The sequence below is a fragment of the Sturnus vulgaris genome, chromosome 16, assembly GCF_052056855.1.
Source record: "Sturnus vulgaris isolate bStuVul1 chromosome 16, bStuVul1.hap1, whole genome shotgun sequence".
NCBI lineage: Eukaryota > Metazoa > Chordata > Aves > Passeriformes > Sturnidae > Sturnus > Sturnus vulgaris.
Genome location: NC_142258.1, coordinates 1,108,129 through 1,132,226, shown reverse-complemented (window position 1 = coordinate 1,132,226; position 24,098 = coordinate 1,108,129). Strand labels below are relative to the sequence as shown.

At 50.7% G+C, this 24,098-nt stretch overlaps 1 protein-coding gene across 1 annotated transcript in view; it reads right to left on the bottom strand.

The window, feature by feature from the left end:
• The window catches only part of PKD1 (polycystin 1, transient receptor potential channel interacting), a 77,625-nt gene extending 55,112 nt beyond the window's left edge, over positions 1–22,513 (bottom strand). Inside the window, exon 1 of the mRNA XM_014886359.2 lies at positions 22,165–22,513. Coding sequence (XP_014741845.2) covers positions 22,165–22,409 — 245 coding nt within the window. The 5' untranslated portion in view covers positions 22,410–22,513. The remainder of the gene's footprint in view (positions 1–22,164) is intronic.
• Between the last annotated feature and the right edge of the window lie 1,585 nt (positions 22,514–24,098).

Sequence of the window (24,098 nt, the reverse complement as noted above, 5' to 3'; positions counted from 1 at the left end):
TGGAGCAGCACAAAGCTGAGCACACCAAACCAAAAGGGGGGTTTTGGCCATTTCCTTTTGAGCGCTTTGAAAAGTCTGAGCTCCAGGTTCTGCTCCCGAATTCCCCAGCCTCACCTCCTGCAGGCTCATGGAGCACATGGATGGGGATGGCACCAGCCTGGCTCCACACAGACCTGCCAGGACCCACCCTGGTGCTGACACAAACACAACCTCCCATTCCCCCTGTCCCCAGACCTGCCAGGACCCACCTTGGTGCTGACACAAACACAACCTCCCATTCCCCCTGTCCCCAGACCTGCACTGCACCTTCCCAGGCCAGGTAATTCCTCTCAAACCTTTCCCCTTCCCAGCTGACAGCCCCAATCTGTTCACCCTTCAGCTAACAGCCCCCTCCAACACCTCCGAGTTTTCCAGGTTCCTGGTGGCTGCTGAAGAAAAACAGTTTTGTGACAGTTTTGTGTCTATTTTAGCCCTGTCTGCCACTTGATTTTCATCTCCAATATGTTTTACCAACAACATTTCATTTAAGAGGCTCCCTGTTTCAGGCTCTCACCAACATCCTTCAGCTCCAGCATGAGATGTTCCCTGAAAAAACTGATGGGGAAAAGGACATGAAGAAAGGAAGACCCACTCAGATCCAGGCTTGGCAGAGTGCTGTCAAGGATGGAGACCAATTCTGAGCAGGATTTTGCAGCACAGCCTGTGCTGGAGAGCTGATGAGTCTCTTGGCTTACTTTCTTCCTCCCAGAGGGAAAACTCATGGATTTGGGGCCGTCAGATTACTTGATATGTTTAAAAATAGCCCAAAGTAAACGGTGCTGCTTTGATGCTGAGTTCACAGCGACAGAAAATCCCCAGAGCAGGAGAACTGGGAGCAAAAAGCAAAGTGCAGCACGTTCAGAGCCCCACACTGGGTTGTCCAGCACAACCCAGTTGTGTTTTCCCTGCAGTCCTGATGTGAGGGCTGCTTTCCATAGTTTATCCCAACAACTCAAACGCTGCACATCACACACAAATTTCTGTGTCAAGCCCAAGCAGGCAGCTGCCAGCCTTCCAGAGGATGTTCCCACCTCACATAAACACTGAGAATCACTCAAAGGTTTGGGTTGAAAGGGACCTTAAAGGTAGGATGGGGCTTGGAGCAAACTGGTCTAGTGGGAAGTGTCCCTTCCCATGGCAGGGGGTTGGAACTGGATGGGCTTTAAGGTGTTTTCCAACCCAAACAATCGTTTGGGTCAAGTCCATCCTTCTATGAAACATTCTGAAGCCAATGTTCAATCCCTTTAATATCTGTAGTGTTGATTTTTTCACTCCAATTCCTAACAAATACATGTGACATCGGGTCAAACTCAAAACTTTGACTCAGAATTCAAATTCTGACTTCTTGCAGAAATCAGATGTGTATTACCTCAACGTCAGCATCTTCTCCTTCTCCATCTGCAAAGTTACTTAAAAGGCAGCAGAGGTTTGGGAGATCTATTTTCCATAAGTGGATTTTCCATGTTGACTGCCACTAATTACACCATCCCCTTTAATTTTTAGCTAATGCCATGCTAGGCACAGCATAGTTTCTCCCTGGGACAGAAAATCAGGACATTGGGCTACTGAATGTTTGTACCACCCCATTTACCTTCTGTTAACACTGGCACCATGTTTGTTTTGATCCAGTCCCTGGGAATCTCCCTAAGGCCCAAAAATCCATTAAAAGCAAACATTAATAGCCCAGAGGACTCTTCAGCCAGATCTTTTAAATTTCTTGGATGTAAAATATCTGAACTTGCTGGTTTAAGAAGGTCTAACATTAATAGCAGCTGTTTAACATCCTCCTCGGTTACTGTCGGAGTGGAAAGTGTTTCATCATCCTCATATGATACAAATACATCACCTGGCTTTTTTCCAAATAGAAAACAGAAATATTTACTGAGCAGTCCTGCCTTTTCTGTATTTTCATTGATAATTTGACCATGTTCATCTATTAACAGGCCAGTATCATCTAACTCCTTTCATTCCCAAGATACTTGAAAAACTCTTTACTCTTCTCAGCCTTGCTGCCCACAGACTTTTCCTTAAGATTCTTTGGCTTGTCAATGTTCAACGGGCCTGAGCTGAGCCCATGCTCATCACAACCAACATTTCTCCTTCCTATCTTGTATTTATCGTATCTATTGTTATTTAATAATATCTATTGTTATTTAATGTATCTATTTTCTATAAGAGCTTCCACTTGCCAGAGTTTTGAGCACCCACAGCTTCTCTGGGCAACACGAGCCCTGCAAGTGTTCCACCACCCTCACAGGAAGAATTTCTCCCCAGTATCCCATCTAACCCTCCCTGTGCTGGTGTGAAGCCATTCCCCCTTGTCCTCCAAAGTCCCTCTGTAGCTTTCCCTGTGTCCATGACTGATCCTTTAAGGACCTGATGTCCCAATGCTTTGCTCTCCCCTTCCTTGCAGTGAAGGTGATAAGGAAAGAGAAAATTAAAGAAGTAAAAAAAAAATTAATGCTCTGCTGTATCATCCTATTAAAAGAGGACCAGTCCCACCACATATCCCTCAGGGATGGTTACAGCCTTAATTTGAAGCTCCCTAATTTGAAGCTGTTCCATAAAAAGCAATTTTCAGTTTTCTCTGCTCTCCATACAAACTATTTTTTTTTGTGCAATTAAATCCCATCTTCCCATTTTCTCAACTTCTGGCACATCCACAGCAGCTGCTTTGTCCTTGAGATGCACAACCCTTGGATACCTGTGGGAGGTAAATGATGGAGCCCCAGAATGGTTTGGGTTGGAAGGGACCTTAAAGTTCATCCAGTTCCAATCCCAACACCTTCCACTGTCCCAGGCTGCTCCAAGCCCTGTCCAACCTTGGACACTTCCAGGGATGGGGCAGCCTCAGCTTCTCTGGGAATCTGTTCCAGGGCCTCACCACCCTGTAAGTCAAGAATTTCTTCCCAATATCCCATCTAACCCTGCACTCTTCCACTTCAAAACCAACAGAACCCCGGAATGATTTGGGTTGGAAAGCACCTCGGCGATCACATCATCCCAAACCACCTTATCTGCACCCAGTCAGCCAAAGTTTGCACAACTCTTCCAGCAAACAGGAACATGTGGGACCGTGTGAGAGCCCATCCAGGGACCCCTGTGTGCCCACCCCAGCCCAGAACCTTCCCGAGCTCCAGCACACCCTGGCTTCCCATGCCCAGGGCCGGGAGTGGGTGCAGCTCCACGGGCTCTGTGTGTGTGTGTGTGTGTGTGTGTGTTTGTTTGGGATTTTGTGAATAGGGCTGCTTAGCACGTTGAGTCCTCCCCGCAGGGCTGATGTGTTAGAGCCCATTGGCTCCCTATTCCCCGAAGGAAACATCTGCACATTCCAGACACATTCTGTAACGGGAGTGAAACCCATCCTTGAAGTGAAATTTTACAGCCTCCACAGCGCAAAATAACGATCGCTGGCAAGGGCCAGTGGAAAAGTAATGTTTAAAATATTATTACAGGGAAGCGGCTGCCAGAGCCTCAAATTAATCACTTGAACGTGTCTCTGGTGCGTTATGTAACGCTGGGCCAGCTCCTGCCCGGAGCACAGCTCTGCTCTGGTCACTTCCCAGTGTCCAGTTCTGGTCACTTCCCATTGTCCAGCTCTGCTCTGGTCACTTCCCAATGTCCAGTTCTGCTCTGGTCACTTCCCAATGTCCAGCTCTGCTCCAGCTTTATCCCAATGTCCAGTTCTGCTCTGGTCACTTCCCAATGTTCCCCTGCCCTCCCCAGGGCCAGGACAGAGCCAGGCTCCCACTGCTGCCATGGGGACTGACATCCCTTCCTCTGAGGTCTCTTTCAGGCTTAGGGATCACATTTCTTCCAGGTCTCCAATTTTTTCTTGTGCTGAAGGAAATCCCAGGAGAGACAAGGACAAGGAGCATTTCTCCATCACCTCTGAAAAGCAGCATCCAGCACAGCAGCAAAAGGAGCTGCTTCCCACTGTGCTCTGAAGAAGAGGGGAAGCTCCAGGTCTGCTGGTTAAACTGGTGTCCTGGTTAAACTGGAGTGCTGGTTAAACTGGTTTTCTGGTGAGCAGGTGACAGAACAAGGACATCGTCCTCTCCTCGTGCAGTGATCACTAACTGGCAGGATCCAAATATTATAAAAATGCAACTGATGGTCAAAATAAAATTTTTAAAAAGCCTCTGAAGGGAAGCAGGAGCAGCAGCAGCAGTGGATGCAGACACAGATCCAGGGGAGGAAGGAAGAAAACGCTTGGCAGCCTCAACCAGCAGCAGGAAGAGAAGGAGAGAAACGAGCCCAGTGGTACCAGGGTCTCCAAAGGATGTCACCCCAGCAGAAACCAGGGCAAAACTCTGCTGTGCACCAGGCTGAAGATACCATGCATGCAGCCAGAAACTTTGCTGATGAGGACATCTCCACCTCTGCTGTTCCATAGCTGTGCTGGGGGATCCAGCCCTTGCAGGTGCTGAGGGCTCAGCCCAAGCCCTGAGTGCCAAATTTCAGTGTCCCTGCAGGGAGCAGAGGTGCTCTGGTGACAGGTAGCTCTGAGTCCTGGGTGGTCTCTGTGCAGAAGTTCCTCCTGAAGCCTGAGATAACAAGAGTTTCCAGGATTCCACGGGAGAAAGGGCTTCCAAGTCACCCTTTAGCTGTAAACATCTCTCTAGCACAAAGGCTCCATAATTCAAAGTCAGGCCCACGAATCCCTACTGGAACAAAAACACTCCAGGAATTCTTTAAGCAGCAGCTGTGGTTGATGTTCAGTGCTGTAAATCCAAGGGCAGGGCAGACCCCAGGGCCAGGGACAGACAGAGCACAGGGACCTGGCCTGAGGGGGCCAAAGGACAGGAATTCCCAAATCCCTCCATGCCACTGCTGACACCAATTCCAGCTCCCCCAGCTTTTTCAAATGTGGTTGTTTGGGTTGGAGGACTCTGCTCTCAGTGTTTTTGCAGCATGTTCAGTATAGAACCTTAAATATCTTCCTTCTGAAAACAAAACCCAATTAGAACCCAATATAGAGCTGCTGGTTCCCGTACAAAAGCCATTTGCATGTTTCTGGCATTAATAATGTGTGTGGTTGGGCTGCTTCCTTTTAGCATTAGAAAGTCTTCTGTGATGCAGTCAGAATATTTCTGTTTCAAAAACGCTGATGTTCAGAGGCCCCAGAGTAGGTACAGAGGAAAAGGAACAGCTTGTTTGGGTCTCAGCTCCTCTAGAAGAACTTCTGAACAGGTTTGGGAGACAGAAAAACCATTTGATCCTTGCACAGGATCAAAGAACCCTGGAATGGCTTGGGTGGGAAAAAAGACCATCCAATTCCACCCCCTGCCATGGGCAGGGACACCTTCCACTGTCCAAGGTTGTTCCATGCCCCATCCAGCCTGGCCTTGGACACTTCCAGGGTCTCCCCACCTCCACAAGGAGGAATTTCTTCTCAATATCCCATCCAAATTTACTCCTCAGAGTGCTCTCAGGTCAGACCACGTGCAGGTGATGCACATTTCTGGTTCCTTCTGGACCACTGTGCACAGGAGCTGCTCAGTGTCCTCCTCTGGACCCACCCTGACCATCCAGGGATCCACCCACTCCCACGTGTTGCACATTAAGAGATTCAAAAGCTCCTTAAAATTCCAAGGATTCAAGTGACTCCTCAGCAGTGACACAGCTGGAATGACACGAGCCTGACCCTGCAGCCAGGAAGGGTCCATGATTCTGTGATTCTTCTGTGAGGAATCAGAGCAAGGATAATTCCATTCACTTCAGACTACAGGTCCTGTCAGGGATCTGTTAAAGGGAGGATCACTGTAGTGCCTGTTCCCTTTTCTCACAGGACCAATGCCTCTAATCCTTTTATAAGAACATCATTAAGTGGAATAAACTGTCCAGAGGAAAAAAAAAAAAAAAAAAAGGGTCTTGCAACTCTGCTAATCTTCTTAATGATTTAATACCTGCAAATACTACAGGGAGGTATCCCTTTCCTGATCCCATTAAACACTGCTGTACAAAACATCTCACACACTTCAGCATCCTACTGCGGATTTTGTTTTTAGACAAAGCCAATTTCTCTGGAGACCAAGCAAGGGTTTCTGATCCCACAGCCCCACCAATTTAAAAAAATCTTCTAAATGCCTGCCTGGGGGATTCCAATAAGTCCTGGCACAGATCCTCCAAATAGTAGCAAAGCTAAACAGGGTACGGTTGTTATTGCAGAGATCTCTCACTGCCAGCACAAATACACGGCCTGGACCATTCAACCTTTTACAGCAGGAAAGGCACGGACAATGGATGATTCACAATCAGCATTTTTCCTTCTCCTACAGCCACCCCTTTTCTTTAATTATTCCATCTCTCCGGCAGACAGCTCTTCCCTGCAGTGTCTGTGACACTTTTCCCCCTGATTTCTTCATCACATTGACAAGGACAGGGCACATCCCAAAGTCCCCTGTTTGATTTCTCCATCTGCCAGGGGCTGCTGAGACACCCCAGGCTGGGGTTCAGCCAGCCAGGGCTGGCCAATCCCTCGTGTATGGGAGCAGAACAAGGCTGGAACACTCAATTCCTTTGGAGTAAGGCTGAGGTGGCTTCATGGGCCTTGTTTGTGCTGGTTCTTCTCCTTTTCTTTGCATATGCACAGCCAAGAGACATTTCCATCCCAGGTCATTATGTACATATTTGTAAATATATGTAAATACTTTCAATATTAAATATATAAAATACACTAAATTGTTGCCTACACCCCACACAAGCACATGCTGAGACTGACACTCTGAGAAATATTTTCTTAATTAGTCAGTTTAAATCTTCCTTAGCTGTGGGTTTTTCCCAAAGTTCCCCAGTGTTGATTCACCTGAAATCCAAGTCCCCACACCTCATCGTGAAAAACTCACCAAGAAAGGGCAAATGAACCATGAGAGACCAATCAGGGCAGATGTCCCTGGAGCTGACACGGACATCTTAAAAAAGAGATGGATGTACAGTTCATGGATTTTTTTCCTACAGTAGAACAGATTGATTTTGTTGTTGTTCTTTCCCTTCATGTTGGTTAAAGCAGAAACCCAAGGCTGAGGGGGACTCAAACACGGACAGGGCTGGCTGAGGAGCCTCTGGGGAGGCTGATGCTCCACTTCAGGTTCAAGCAACTGTCTTGGACCGTGCCTCAGTTTAATGATTAAATCCAAAATGACTCTTCCCTATTCTCCAGAAACCCACGAGGGTGATTGTGTAAGAGCGTGTTCGCGGCGCGCACAAACCACCAGCAAATTCGCTTTGTTTAAAAGGGAAAGAAGAGCAAGGAAACACCAAGGCAAGGCCAAAACAAATAAAATGGTACAGACAGAGTGCCCCAAGGAGCTGGGGGCAGGCAGAGTGCTCAGTGCCCAGCACCAGCCACGCTCTGCTCCGAGCCCTGCAGGCACTGGGAGGCTCCCAAAGCAGGACACGAAAATGCAGCCTGATCCCTGTCCAGGCTCCACACAGACACTCTGCAAGGTCTGTAAACATCCTCGGTAAACTTTGGACACCACAGCAACGTCAAGGATGACACTCATAAATCTGCCCAGCTCTCTCAGACCCAGCATCGCTCTCAGGGTTTGCAGCAGACACCGAGTTCAGCTGCATCTTTGGTCTCATGCTAAACCACCTTCTTGCCAAGGCTAAAAATTGCTCCGTGGCGTAATCACAAACTGAGGCAGAAGAGCGAAATAATAAATTTCGTTCCCATATAATAATAACAAGTTAGGTTTCCATAGCAGCCCTCTCCCTTCTCGGATCCAAGAGGACATTGCTGACTCGCCTCACTGCAGCAGGCTCCGTGCACAGGGGTTATGTAACCCACACAGCCACTGCTCTGGGGGCTGCAAACCCAGCACCACAGCCCAGCTTCACATGGACACAAGGATCAGCAGCACACGAGGAAAAGGAATGGCACAGGGCAAGAACTGAATCCTCCAAATGCTGCTGATGCAAGGTCTGCTCTGGTTGGAGCAACGAGTCCAACCTGTGACCTGTCCCCACCTTGTCACCCAGCCCAGAGCTGGGAAAACAGATGGGAAAACCACAGCCTGGGTACCTGTGCTCAGAAAAGCTCCTGGGTCATGCACCAAAAGACAAAACAGGTCCCTTTTCAGCTCAGTCATGCTGGGATCACTGCCCAGTTGTGTCTGTTCCAACAGCAGCAGCCCATGTTGGGCACTGCCCTGTCACTGCTCTGTCACTGCTCTGTGTCACTGCTCTGGGTCACTGCTCTGGGTCACTCAGGGGTCAGGAACACAAAGACCCCAAGGTTTTCCCCAATAAGCAGAGTGTCCCATCTCATCTATCAAAGGCTATCTGAGAGCTCCTGTTTTCCAACAAACTCAAGCTGGGGAGCAGAGCAGGGCAGGCGTGGGGATGGAGGTGCAGAGCAGGGATGGAGGTGCAGACAGGGATGGAGGAGCAGAGCAGGGATGGGGGAGCACAGCAGGGATGGGGGAGCACAGCAGGGATGGGGGAGCACAGCAGGGATGGGGGTGCAGAGCAGGGATGGAGGAGCACAGCAGGGATGGGGGAGCAGAGCAGGGATGGAGGTGCAGAGCAGGGATGGAGGAGCACAGCAGGGATGGAGGTGCAGAGCAGGGATGGAGGTGCAGAGTTCCTGGTCTCTGTTGGTCCCCAGGCACACAGGGCTCCTCGCTGCCTGAGCTCCATTCCTCCTTCCCAACATTTTCCACACCCTCCTGCCAAGAGAACTCCGAGAGCTGCCTCCTGCCCTGCCTGGTGAGTGCCTCCCAAGCAGAGAGCACAACCTGCACACACAGAATGACCACGGGGGCTGAGACCCTTCTGCCAGCCCAGCAGGGGCTCAGGAGGGCAAGGGGTGGCTCTGGAGCACATCTGGAGCACATCTGGCACTCTGGGTGCTCCACAGGGAGGGCAGCTCCCCAGCTCCTGCAGGGTAGAGGGATGATGCTGAGGCTGACAGCAGAGGAAGAGAATTGTAAAATCACAGAATGGTTTGGGTTGGAAAGGACCAAAAATCAACCAGATCCATCCCCTGCCATGGGCAGGGACAATTTCCACTGGACCAGGCTGCTCAGAGCTTCATTCCACCTGGCCTTGGACACTTCCAGGGATGGGAAGAGGGAAGGGAAGGCACTAGAATTAAGATAACCATCTTTTGTTCGTGCTCAGCCTGGGCTCTAACTGCAGAAAGCGTTTTGTACTCATGACTGGTGTTCCCTTATCACACAAAAAGGCAAATCATAGAATCACCATGGTTAGAAAAGACCTCTAAGATCACCACCTCAGAGACCTGAGCATGGATTTCACATCTTTTTATTACATTTAGAATCATCAGACACTTAAGATATTTTTGTGAAGCAACCTGGAGCCCCAGCTCCTGCATTCAGCTGAATTCGAGCAAATAAAAATTTTCCTCTGTTTCTTGTGTGTTGGGCTGTTGTTGTTTTGTTGTTTGGTTTGGTTTTTTTTTAATTTCCTGCTGTGTGAAACAGAAGACTTGGAAACAAATGACAACTGTTTAGTGGAGTAAAAAGAAATCCCAACACCTTCCTAGGCTGTTTATGCCACAGCTACTCCATGCACGGCTGATATACAGCAAGGAGAAAAGGCTCCAAGTCCAGACTTCCTCACTTTTATGGCTTTAAATTGGATCCCACTCAGTGTTTAAGGCCATTGTTGAACTGCTAACACATTCTGCAGCATGGCTAACACCAAATGGATTATATTTCACTCACATGTGAAAAACTTCTGTCCTGGCCCTGTGGTACATGGCTCTACATCACACATCTTTACCCTAAAAAGAATTAGAAAATACACCCAGTCTTTGTCCTATAAGAAGTGGTGGGTTCCCCCATCTCCAGGAATCATGACTTTAAATTATAATCTCTACTTTTTCCTTCCCTTCTATTTTGTTGAAATCTATTATTCCTCTGTATCTCCTCAGTGAGTGATACAGATGTTCCAGATGTTTCCTACATGGGAGTTCAGCCTCAAAACACAGAAGGCACCAGCTTTAGCCTTCTTTTGTTTCTCTTTAATCTCAAGATTTATGAGAGGTAGCTGACTATGTTTGGGCTGGCAGAGCTGGACTCTTGTAAGTAATTGCATCCTTGCTCTTTTATTAATTACGATAAGTTCTCCCACTTTTGTCTGAGTTATTGGGGGTTGACTAATGTGAGAAAAATAGAGATATTTCCTGAATCTCGGGCAGGTGAAAGTCCAGACACTTCCTTCTCCAGAGCCTGGCCCAGGTACCCAAAGGGAAAGGTGCAAATATATCAAATATCCCAGCTCTGCTCAGCTCTACCAGATCATCCAAGCGTCTCCTCTCAGAGGGGAGCTCCACCCTCAGCACAAGGCAAGAAATCCTGCACACACCAGGGCTACTGTGAGTTGTTAAGTGTGGTTTTGCTTCACATACCCCCATTTCCTTTCCAGCAACAGCACCAGAAAAAAAAAAAAAAATCCTGAGGAGAGAGTTTGTAGCTGAGGAATTCAGTGAATGATTAACTCCATCCTACCTGTTTACCATTGCCTCCATTCCCTCACGCCTCCTGGGAGCCCCAGATCTGGGCAGCAGAGCTGTGCCAGCACCTGATCCCCAGTGCTGCTGTGCAGAGTGCTCAGGTGATGTGGATGGTTCTGCCTGCCAGTTCCAACCCATTAAGTGCAGTAATGATTAATCCAGAACCCCAGCACGGGTCCTGGATGAAATGTTGCTCCCCCTTGTCACACCAAATGAATCCTGCAGCCTGGGGGTCACCACGGAGGGACCTCCAGGGACACCAGGAGCAGGGCCAGCTCTTCACAGGCAGCCACAGGGATGCAGTGACCACACCAAAGCACATCCCACCTGGGCTGTGCTGCCCTTGGGACCAGGATGGATGCAGCTCCACCAACCTGAAGATGCTCCAGGAGCAGCCCCAGCCCATCATGTCACACCACAGGACCTCCACACCACATCCCACATCACCCCACATGCACAGCCACGTGTTTGTCACACTCAGCTGCACCTCAGAGCACGGGGAGGACACAAACTCCCTGTGTGACCTCGGGCACCTCCCCTACTCTGTGCACGGAGCTCCTAAAGCCTTACCCAGCTGAAAAACAGGAAGGAGAGGTTCAGGTTGGACATAAGCAAGAATTTCTTCATAAAAGGATTGTCAGGAATTGGAAGGGGTTGCACAGGGAGGTGGTGGAGTCACCATCCCTGGAGGTGTCCAAGAAATGGCTGAGGACATGATTTGTGGTGGCCTTGGCAGTGGGGGAATGGATGGATCCAATGATCTTGGAGGGTTTTTCTGTTATTCCACGATTCTACTGTCACACAGCCTGTGAGCCAGCCAGAATTAGAACTCCAAGAAGTCAAAAGAAACAAATGCACAAGTGGAGCTGCAGCCAGGAGGAGGAAGACTGGAGCCATCCCTGCCATCTCGAACTCCAGTGGGAATACTGAAATAAAACCACATTCCTCTCAGGAGCTGCTCCCTTGCACTGGACACAACACTGACTTCCCAGCTCCTTGGGAAACTGATGGTTCTGCCCTGAACGAAACATACAAAAAAACAGAAAACAAAAAACTTTGCTTCTTTTTCAGATGCTTTAAAAGCAAAATTAATGGTTCTCCAGCTATGGGAGCACACTGGGACTCTGCTGGATCCAGTACCTGCCACTCAGGATGCTGCCCCAGGCACAAGGCTGTGTTTGTCTTGGAGGATGAGGAAGAAGAGGCTGAAGCCCAAGCAGGGGTGGGAAGGCAGGACCAAGGGTACCAATGAACCCGACAAATTGAGTCCACATCTCAATTTTGCTGCCCCAATGCTCAGCCTGAAGATCCACCTTCCCAAGAGCTGCCACAGGATGTTTTACAGCCTCCTCACAAGGACAGCAGAGCACCAGGCAAACAGGAATTACAAATCCAGGACATTTATCCAGCAGCCAAGCACTGAAGCATCTCATTCCCATAAATAACCAGGACAATACTCTCGAGAGGCAACGAAGCCTCAGCCCCACGGCTCAATCAGGGACAGGGATGCAGAGGAATCCCTGACAGCCCAGCCCACGGCACCGGGGTCAAACTGAAAACAAAAGCAGCAGTCCTGCTTCCCCCTGCGTGTTCCAGCTCTTAGACAACACTGCCCCCAGTAGCTCGGCTTTCCTCTCCCAAACCAAGGTATGCACTGCACTGCCCTGGCCACCGAGGGGAGGACACGGGGAGGCTCCTCCAGAAATCCAGCAGCTTCCAGGAGCTGCAGAGCAAGGCAGGAAAGGGAAGAGCAGCACGGGAATTGTGGTCAGCCTGCACAGGGAGAGAAAGGTGCCGATCAGAGCACTCACCTGTGAGAGGAGGATGCAGAGCTGGGCTGCCCAGCCTCCAAATGGGGATCGGCCACAGGTTGGACTCAGTGAGCTCGGGGGTGTTTTCCAACCGGAATGATCCTGTGATTCCGTGAAAAGATCCTCTGATGATTACGGGATGTCCTCCCCAAGCAGCCAGAGTGGACCCAGAGCTCCAGGGGAAGCTGTGGGTCCTGTGGGAGTGGGGATGTTGGGAGATGGAATTCCCAAACTCTCCCAGCTCTCTCTGAAGTCATGGGATCAAGCTGCAGACTTGGATGTGTCTGGCTAATCCACAGGAAAACAGAGCACAGCAGTGGGCTCTGCTGGCTTGTTTGAGAGATCTGATGGCCAGCTGTAATTAACCCTTTAATTGCCGCAAGGACTACCTTATGCCAGAGGGAACTATTCCCACCTGACTGGCTGCACAGCACGGGGCACTACACACAAAGCAAAGCAAAGCCGAGTTAATGCCATTGAAATCTGTGGCTGTATCAGATGCAATCTGTGCACGTAATCAGAAATTCAACTACCCAAGGCCAGTGGCACTGCTACCTTGACAGTTCACTGTGCTGCAAGCACCGGAAAGGCACAGAGCTTTCCAAGCAATGGTTAATTACGGGATGCAGGGAGGGACAAGAGGGAGCACAGTGAGGGTTGGGAGCTCGGGGTCTGGCTCTTGGGCTACTGAAGTTATTGTGTTGTATGAAACACAGACTTAGGAACCAGTGATGCTCCTGGCAGTCCCTGCAGAAAACAGGGTGTGTCCTCCCTCTCAATTAAACCTCGGGAATTGTCTTGTGTCAGTCCAGCAGAACCTCCAGTGCCACCCAGAGAGCTGGAGCTTTGTCTCCACGGTGCTGCCTGATCTCTGCTGTGCCCTACACAGCTCTCCTGCACACAGGAGAATCACCTTTCCTTTTGATTTTCCTCCAATAAAGCCCTTCCTTACTGCTGTAGGAACACAATCCACCACAGATACCAGCTACAGTGAATTTTCTTAGCACAACTCAGAGACTAACAAAGTCTAACCCTTGGCCTCTTCTCGCTTTTGTTTTCCCACCTCAGTTTTGTCTGCACTGATTTTTTTAAGACTTCTGATCCAAACTTTGCACCGATCCATGCAATCAGAGGTCGCAGAGCTCAGTCTATAAAAGCCACTGACTTCATGTTTTCCCTCTGTAGGAGTAAAATAATGTTCCCACACTCCGATAGAAACCTTTGCTCTGCACAGATTTAATTCATTACTTATGAATCTCTGGCCAACGCCACTCTGCTCATGGCAGTGGCTCTCTACTTCCAGTCATCTCCAGAGTCTGGGAGGAACTGGGAATGTTCTTGCTGTGTAGTGAAGGAGATGAGACAGGATCCTGACTAATGGCTTCACTAATTCCTGCTTATGTTAACAGTCCTGTTCCAGAAAATCACCCAGGTAGCAGTAACGAGCTGTCCTCTACAATTCCTTCACAGAGCATTGGGCAGGAGCCAAGATATTTTCCAATGGAAACTCTTCTCCCAGGGAATCACTCTGCATTGTATTTCAGATGAGCACCGTGTTTGGCTTTAGGGAATAGGAGAAGATTTCTTCTTAGCTGTGCTGTGCTTAGGTGAGAGGGCATTTCTGGGGACACAAATCACTGAGGAGTCACCACAGATCCTGCTGGAATCATTGAGGAGACTGGAATGGCAGCAGCTCTGCCAACCTCAAAGGCACGTGCCCATATTCCAAGGTGATGCTTCCACAGGATTGCCTGGATCACATGCAGGTCTCTTTTTGAAACTGTGCCTGTGAGATCCCAGAGCTGGTACAGCAATAGGAAACATGGAAGGTGCCAGTTGATGGCTCTTTCCATATCCAAACTCCTCCTTTGCAGGCTCACTCTTTCCACAGAGCTTTCCAACCCTTTTTTTCATCTGGGGAAGGGTGAAACCCAACTCTGCTGAGGGCCAGCTCTGCACTCCCAGCAGCAGCACGCTGCCAAAGCCCAGAGCCTTTCACCAGGTCCCCTGTGCCCTTTCTGGGGGTGACAAGGCAGTCACCACCCCAAAAACCCCATCCCACTCCTCTTCTGGTGAAACACAGCTTAATCAGGGTGTCAGAGGGAGCACAAAGCACAGCAAAGAGGAGGGAATGTGGCTGAAACACTTTTCTTAGAGGCTCCACTCTGCATCCCATTGTGGTTTCCAGCTGTTCCCTCAGCTCTCCAAGCCCCAGGAGAGGAAATGTGGCACATGCACTGTGCTGGGAGCACGTGGCATGGAACAGGGCCCGTGATTCTTGTCTTTATCACCCCACAGAGGGCCTGGCACCATCTGCAGAGCGTGGCTGGATGGTTCCCTCCTGCTCATGGAAGGACCAGCACAGGAGCAAACCCGAGAGGGAAAACCCCTGAACATCCCTGTGCCAGGATGGGCATCCTTATCTTGGGAATGTGGCATTTGGGGGCAGCAGAGGCAGGAATGGAACAGCTGAATTTTCCAAGGCACATCTGGAAAAGCTGCATGCAAGATCCAGCCAGCTGTGAGGCGAGCGGGTGAACGGGGAGGTACAAAAATAGGCATTTCTGCAGTGGTGCTTCTCCAAGCAGCATTTCTGCACTACAAAAATACACACCAAAAAAAAAAAGATCACGGGATTTTTATTTTTTTCAAAGGGATCCACGTGCTCCTATCACAGTTTTAGGGATCAAGGGATGATCCCCTCCCAGCTCACCACCCCGGGGCTGTGTCACCGCAGGGACAGCACACAGATGCTTTCACCAACCTGCCCTAAAAACCAAAACCCTGAGCTCCAGCCCGGCCTCACTCCACCCCCTTGCCGAGGCGTGGTTTGAGACAGAAACGCTCAGCTTTGGCCAACACGATCCGGCTGGGCTCTGCTTTCCCAGGCTTAGCTGTTCCTCGGGTTCCTCCCTCCGGAGGACTCAGCCCACACCCTGGGTCCTCTTTGCAGAGCCACTCCCCAGGCACTCAGAGCCTGCTTAACCCATTCCCAGCCGGACCAGAACCCCCGGACAGGGGGGCACAGGACCCCAGGCAGGTCGGGGGGAGGAAGGACAAGCTCCCATGCCTGTCCCTGCAGGGGAAAGCTCCTGCTTTGCCTCTGGCTCTGCCAAGGTGCTGTCCCTGCCAGGGCTGAGGTGCTGCCAGGGGATGTTGCAATGGAGCTGTGAAGAGGCCATTGCTGGGGGGATCTGCAGGAATCAGGGAAATCACTCAATGTTTGGGTTAAAAGGGACCTTAAAGCCCATCCAGTGCCATCCTGGACATCTTCCACTATTCCAGGTCGCTCCAAACCCCGTCCAGCCTGGCCTTGGAAACTTCCAGCTTCTCTGGCCAACCTCACAGGGAACAATTTCCTCCCAATATCCCATCTAGCCCTGCCCTCTAAGCCATTCCCTGTGTCCTGGCACTCCATGGCCTTGTCACAGGAGCTCTCCTGTAGCTCTCTGAAGAACCAGGAGGTCTGGCCAAGGAGGTGGGCACAGGCTCTGGGAGGGCTACAAAGCCCACCCTGGAAATGTCCCTTCCAAAGCAGTGACCCCATCACAGCCACACAAACTGCACTGCACAAAGCCCAGCGTGCTCCTCCACACCAGGAGCTGCCAGCTGTCACCAGGACAAACAAGGCCGTGCTGCGGTGGCCAGGGACAATTTTGGATGAATAGGAACAGGCTGGCTGGGATCCAGACCCGGTGCCTGGTGAGAATGGAGCTGCTGCAGGCTGTGGCTGCTGGGACAGCGAGCACAGCCCTGTCCCCACGGTCCTGCAGAGCATCTGCAGTGAGAAATGAGCATCCCACCAGCTCCCAAACCTGCAGTGCCAGAGGGCACCCACAGCCCCAGCCTGCAGGTACAGCAGGGCCACGCTCCAACACCCAGGAACGCCGGAGGTGGGAGATCTGTTACCACACAGGGAATGAACATCGAGTCCTGTCACCAACCCAGCCCTGCTGCTAATTGAATTCAACATGACAGCAGGTTAAACAGAATCACACAGGACCATATGCCACGTCTGAAACTTCACTGCTGAGCTCAGCTCGGTGAGGTTTTTCCAAGGCCTGACGCCAGGAAGCCAAAGAGATTTACCTGTTCCTAACCTGGGGGCAACTATTCTGCTGTTAATGCAGTAGAAGCAGCTGGCTGAGGAATTGTTTTAATTATCTGTGTTTTGCTTAAGTGCACATTATCTTTCAAAAGAGAGGGAAGAGCTGGAAAGCTGAGGAAGTTCAGCCTGCAGAGGTTGCATGGAGAGCTCACAGCACCTAAGAGTATCTGAAAGGGCTACAGGGAAGCCAGAGAGGGACTGCTCACATGTGGAAATGGGTTCATATCGAAAGAGGAAAAACTGAGGTTTGATATATGGAAAAAATGACTCGCTGTGAGGGTGGGGAGGCCCTGGCACAGGGTGCCCAGAGAAGCTGTGGCTGCCCCTGGATCCCTGAAGTGGCCAAGGCCAGGCTGGATGGGGCTTGGAGCAAACTTTTCTAAAGGTAAGTGTCCCTGCCAATAGCAGAGGAGTGAAATGAGATTCTCTTTAAGGTCCTTTCCCACCTGAACTACTCCAGGATTCCGTGATTCCATGACAGAATCTCTTTACTGGTTACACTTCCTATAAATACACTGCAAATGCTACAGCTTGCACGTTGTTGGTGCTCTTCCTGATGACAGCTATCCTTTAAATAAATATGAATGGCAGCAATCACATGAGTTTTGCTTTTTGTGCCCTTTGCAAAGCAAAAAAAAAACCTAACATTATGTTTCAATTGACATTTTTAGTTTTGGCAAACAGAGATGCCAACTTCAGCGTCTAAGTAAAGAACAGTGATTCTATATGAAAAACAGGCTCATTCTTTACTGCAAAGGAAGGCTGAGAAATAAGGGTTGGAAAGGTCTGGTGGGACACTGTCACCCTCCTTTGGGACAGGCAAGTGACCTTCAGCAGAGCTGGTCCAGGCAGCTGGAGGGGAGCGTGGCCAGCAGCTCTGCAGCCACTGCGGCTTTGCAGCCTTGGAGCCACATTTCAGCAAGGGCTGGAGAGAAGGGAGGGATGGTGGGGAGGGAGAGGAGGGTGGTTTGATGTTGGGGAGGAGAAGGGTGGGCTGGTGAACAGCAGCAGCCATTCCTCTGAACAGCAACAGTGCCCTAAGCACAGCCTGGCAGCAGAGCTGCCAACTTTCCACTGGGCAAGAGACAGGAAATTTTCTCTTTGAGCCTGACAGCAACTGCCTAAAATCGTGCTGTTGTCACAAGTGCTGTGTGCCCCAAAACCCACCCTGCTCCCCACACTGTTCCATGTATTCTCCTCACATCAAGAGCGAGATCCAAGCAGTGCCCAGCCCGCTCCACCCTGGCACTGCAATGCACGGCTTTGCCCCTGAGCTGTCCTCCTTCCCCTGCTCACTTTGTTACTTACTTATTACAACTCAGATAAATGTTTGGGGACATATGGAGTAAATAAAAGACAAAATCAAGCTGAACTGCACCAATCAATCAAAGGACAACAAAGCTTGGAGGAACGGAGAAAGGATAACGCCGAGACACGTTATGGAAACCACAGTGGGGAAAACATGGCATGACAAGAGATAAAACAAGGAATCCCATTAAATGGGATAAAAGGCAGAGGAGCATTAACAAACCATATGAGTTCTACCTTCTGAGTGAGTGGTTTTCTCTTAAATCCACTCTGTGAGAGCAGAATGAAAGCAGCTGAGTGAAACGCAAGAAATCTGCCGGGGGCTTGCCAGCAGGAGAAGAGCAGGATCAGCCCTCACTTTCACTCCAACAAGGAAAAAGCAACAGAAAGAGACCACCAGGAAACTTTAAAATATCAGGAAAAACAAAATAATAAAAATACATGGAAAAATCAGTGCAAACAGTGCACGGGAAAAAACACACCAGGTGTCAGAGGAACTCCAAAGGGTTCCACCAGCAGCTCGTCCTGCCCTGTGGGGCTCCAAGAATTTAATTACAATTCTTTATTTAACCTGTGGGGTTTTGTCACTACCAGGGTTTGTAGGTTTGGCCACACCAAACTGCAAATCACAAAAGTGAGACACGGTGATGCTGCTCGGGATTATTCAATTACAACTTTTGCCACAGAGCAGGAGCACCTTCAAATCCGCCTCTCCTGGATGCCTGTTCTTCCTGAGCTGCACATTTTTCTTTAGTACACTTCGAAAACACCACTAAAAAAAAAAAAAAAGTTGTAATTTTTTAAAAAGTTCTCAGTCATGGGAACAGCACTGAGACTTGTCTGAAGTTTTAGGAAGGAGCACAATAAACAACCCAGCCCGTTCTGCTCTGACACTAACACCACAGAATCGCCTCCTTGTTCACACTCAAACTATAGCTACGAGCTGCTTATGGGACTGGTCCCTTCCACAGCCTGAAAGAATCTCGCTGGCAAAATATTTATCTAGCACCTCATTTGGGCCTTTTTCCCCCCTCCAAAATTTCATACAAAAGAGAAACGCAGCCTTGTTTTCGCTGGGATATGGCTTCCTACAAGAATGACATTCCAGGCTGTCTCAATTTTTTTTCTAGGAACAGTAATAGAGTTATTTTGTTTTTGTGGCCTGGACACTACTGTACAGACACTCCACTGCCTGTTGGTTTATCTGAATTAGATTTTAATTTAAACTGATTTTTTTTTACCCTGATAGCTTTTGAAGACACCTCAAGCCTCGGAAAGGCTTCTCCTGCATCACGTAATAATATCAAAATCTACCAATCGTTGCTGACTCTTGAAATTTAAAATACCAGACTGCAGGTTCCTGAATCATAGGATCTGTTTATTTTAAGGTTTATTTAGGTGAAGTCACCGGCTGGGCAGTGCAACCCCAGGGCTCAATGCCAAATCCACAAAAAACCTCACTGGGCTTTGGATGAAAGCTCTGACCCCCAAATCTGCTTCTGCAGGAGCCTGACAATAGCAGAGCTCCTCTGATCCCAGCTTCTCCTCCTCAGCCATCCACAAATACCATTCCATGCTAATGAGGGGAAAATAAAGGAAGTTTCAACTCTCGTCCTTTTCCATCGAGATTCTAATTTCCACTTCAAACCTGCCACGACACTGAAGATGTGTCAGAAAAAAAATCAGTATTTGCAAGGCAAAGTCGGAAAGCCTTGATGAGGTTTATTTCCAGTTGAGGGGTGAAATAAGCGATGAAAGCTCCAGAAACAGCTCAGGCTCAAAGAAATGCGAACAAAATCCGGTAGCACTGAGAGCAAAGCACTTGAAAAGAGATGGATCAGAGCATTCCTGGCACGGAGGGGCTCAGAAGTGCAAATTCTGCCACTCGGAGCGCCTTGCTCCTCCAGTTCAGTTTTGCACGTCGAGCACCGAGGAATATTTGGAAAAAACAGACCTCGCTCCTGCTTCCAGCCAGACTTTGCGTTACACTTCAAGAACCTGACTCTGGAGATGGGAAGGGGCCAATATTCCCCAATATTCCCTGCCTGGAGGCTGCTCCCAGCGAGGTCTGTGGTGTCTGAGAGCAGCAGAGCCCATTTCCTTAGTGATTCTTTGGATGGGACATTTCCCTGCGCTCCTGGGAGCAGCGCGGCCGCAGTTGGCATTTATTTCCTCCGAGTTGCTCCGTCTAAAACGTCGGATACAAGAGGAATTCATTTCCTAGGCCTCACTCCTACAGCCAGAAATACAAAATCTGAGCGCAGCTGCGAGCACACGGCCGGGAATTTTGGCTTTGGGAATTTTCAGAACTCGGCTTTCCTAAAGGTCGCTTTCATTTCAGAATAATTAATCTTTTTAAAAGGGGATGTTGAGATGTTAATAAACAATTTTTCCACTACTGAGAGAATATATAAACGTTATTTATCTGTGCTTGTTCAACAAAGGGAATGTGAAATTATTCGGCAAAACCACTTGCATAACCTCACCGAGCCATGAGCCAGAGTCCCTTCCACCCCAACAGAAACGAATCTGTAATAAACTCTTCACAATTATAACGAGAGTGGGTGCACCTGCATTCTCTGCCATCAGCAGGAGGCAAACAGGGCAGTACACCTGAAAGAAACCCATTCCATCACATCTTAGCCCAGCCCTCAGAACAGAACCAGCAGACATTTCCCAGCTGACAAAGATGATTCTACAGCCTGAATTCCAAACACAAGCTCTGTGCCCTGCACAAACACTTCTGGAATCAGAACACGGTGCCACTACCACCATCCATCAATCCAGCACATTTCCCCTTCCCATGGTTTTGCTCACCTGCATGAGCTTTATGTCCCACTTCCATCTGTCGCTGCACAACATCTAATTCAAAACATTTTGGGAGCTTTTACAGCTCAGCGCCTCTGAACAACAATAACACAGTCTCAAACACTTACTACCAAAATTAATAACCAGAGAAACACATTGTAATAGCCCCAGACCCTCAAAAAGCCAAATGAAGGACTGATCATCACAGCCTTCAGGATGATGCTCTACAGTGACCAGCGAGCAGCCTCAGGAGCTGCAAATCCCCATCCCAAACCAACAACAGATAACAGAAATCCAGAACTTCTTTAATAAAAACCAGTCTTTTCCAGTTAGGGACTTTCTGCAACAAACAATGGCTGGTTTGTTTGCAAAAAGTCTAAATATATCTAGCAAGAAAAGAGCTGGAAAACACCTTGGCTTCTGGATTTGAAGATGCGCACATTTTCCTGAAGTTAGTCCAGACACAGCCTGCAAAACCTACAATGTATGTTTATTGTGTTACTCTACAACTTCTGCAGTATCTCTGTATTGACACTAAAAAGTGGAAGCTTAGTTAAGAATATCCAAACAGAAAAGCAGATCCTAAATGCAGTGAAACACCAGCAGAAATCAGTTCAGATGAGATTTATCCACCACGCTGGCCCCACGTCATCTCTCTTACATGAATCACTCGGTGCTTTTGTCTCGTCAAGAACTGAAAAGTTGCTCCCGACGGAAAACCAAACTTTTCCCCTACGTGTGTTTTTTGCGTCACGCCGTGAGTTTATTCCAGTGACAGAGCACATGGACCATTCCAGTGCCCCTGCACGGAACACGCCTGACTGACCTACCCAAAACAAAACCTACCCAAAACACCGAGGCACAAACACATCTGTCATCCCATCCCAGGCCTCCCCCGAGAGATGTTTGTTACTTGTTCATTTCATCTTTCGGATTTGCTTTAAAGAGCGTTTAACCCCCATACAACCTCTCGTTCCCGCACACGCTGCTCCTGTTATTCCCCAAGAACTTCCCGAACCAAAACCTCTGGCACGGAACTTCCCGGACCAAACTGCCCCGCGTGGAATTTCCTTGACCAAACTCCACTCACAGAACCTCCCGAACCGAATTCCCCGGCACCAAACCAAACTCCACTCACAGAACCTCCCGAACCAAACTCCCAAATCAAACCCCTCGGCACGGAACCTCCCGACCCAAACATCCCGCAAGGAAAGTCCCAAACCAAGTTCCACTCAAAGAACCTCCAGAACCAAACTCCCCGGCACCAAACCAAACTCCACGCATGGAACCAAACCAAACCAAAACGTCCCGCACGGAACCTCCCGAACCCAACTCCGCGGCACCAAACCAAACTTCACTCGCAGAACCTCCCGAACCCAACTTCCCGGCACCAAAGCAAATTTCACTCGCAGAACCTCCCGAACCCAACTCCCCGCACGGAACCTCCCGAACCCAACTCCCCGCACGGCACCGCCCGCTCCATCCCCGCCGCCGGCACACCGCGGTTCTCCATGCCCGTGTGCTGGGGCCCATCCCCGCGCTCTGCCGGCGGCACCCCCGTGTCCCCAGGCCCGTGTGCCGTGCCCAGCGTGCCCGGTACTCACAGCGCGGTGGCGGCGATGGGCACGGCGGCCGCCGGGCGCTCCACGCCGCGGGCCGAGCAGTTGACGGCGCAGGCGGGCGCGGCGCAGGCACAGCCCGGGGCGCAGGGCCGGCAGGCGGGGGCCGGGGTCGCGGCCAGCCCCCCGCACAGCAGCGAGCAGAGCAGGCACCATCCCGGCAGCGGCAGGCGCGCCGCGGGGGCGCCATGTTTGCGCTGTGCTCCAGTGTCTCCATTTCCCCAAGGCATCTCTCCCCTACGGGCATGGCATGGCCCCGCCGCCCCGGCCGCCCGCCCCGGCCGCGCTCCTCCGCCGCCTCAGCGTCCGCCCGTCATGGCTCGGCCTGTGCTGGGAGACGGGGGGGGGGGGCTCCGCTCGCCGCCGCGCTGACAGCCCCGGCCCGGCCCGGCGCCGCTCGGCTCGGCTCTGCTGCTGCTGCTGCCTCTGCTGCTGCCGCTGCTGCTCCGCCCGGCCGCGGCCGCCCCCGCTCCGCCTCCCTCCCGGCGGAAACACGGCCCCGCTCCGGCCCCGCTCCAGCCCCGCGCCGCGCCGGGCCGCCCCCGCTCCGCGCCGGCAGGGCAGGGGGTAAGGGGGGCATTGGGATAGAACATGGGAAACAGGAGGGTGCTGTGGGAAAGGGGTGTCCCCGGGGCAGAGGGATCCCGGGGGACAGGGGTGTCCCCGGGGCAAGAGGGATATCGGGGGATAAGAGTGTCCCGGGATGATGCCATGGGGAAGAGGTGTCCTAGGAACGAGCGGATCCCGTGGGAAAGGGGTGTCCTAGGAATCGGGGATGCCATAGGAAAGGGGTGTCCCAGGAACGAGCGGATCCCGTGGGAAAGGGGTGTCCTAGGAACAGGGGATCCCGTGGGAAAGGGGTGCCCCAGGAACGAGGGGATCCCGTGGGAAAGGGGTGTCCTAGGAACAGGGGATGCCGTGGGAAAGGGGTGTCTCAGGAGGAGGGGGATGGCGCGGGACAAAGGTGTCCCAGGAGAACGGGGATCCCACAGGATACGAGGGTCCCGGGGGACAGGAGCATTCCGGGAGAACGAGGATCCCATGGGACACGGGACCATCCCGGGAGAACGAGGATCCCATGGGACACGGGACCATCCCGGGAGAACGAGGATCCCGTGGGACACGGGACCATCCCGGGAGAACGAGGATCCCGTGGGACACGGGACCATCCCGGGGACTACGGGCAACCTGAGGACAGAAACATCCCAGGCAGCAGCGGCATCCCGAGGAACGTGAGCATCCCCGGGACAGCAGAATCCCGGGAAATAAAGGTTATCCCCGTGAGGAAAAGCACAGACAGCGGCCAGGACACACAATGAGCAGGGAATTGTCACACAAATGCCTCCCCGAGGGCTCTCGCACTCAATTCCCATGGCTCATTCCCAGGGATGTGGGATCCAGGAAGAGCTGCAGGGTGTGGGGTGTGTGACACACCTCCAGCACAGCAGGTAACTCGGGTACCTTGGAGAGAGAGGAAAAACAAGGCACGTACTTGCCAGCGCATTTTTTTTTTTTACCCTCAAACACAGCGAATTTGTCAGGTTTCAATGTCACTTTCACTCTGCACTGGCCCCGGGCGCTGGCTGTGGCTTACACCTGGTGAGATCAATCCGTCATCCCACAACAGCTCCTCGGGGAGCTGAATTATTTCTGATTTGAAGTGATTACAAAATATAACTAAAATAAAATCACCATACAATCAAAGGAAGCATCATTACAGAGGGCATCTCCCCAAAACCAGCCCCACTTGGAAAGGGTGGAAGAGCTGTGACAGCTGATTATTGCACCCTAATTTGTTGGTTTCACATGTGCTGTGTTTACTCGGGATAAGGAAGAATTAGCCAGGGTGATGATTTGGGTTTGAATCACGTAGGATTTTTGAAGCCACTCGTGATTTTGGGTATGTGGGATTCTCTAGG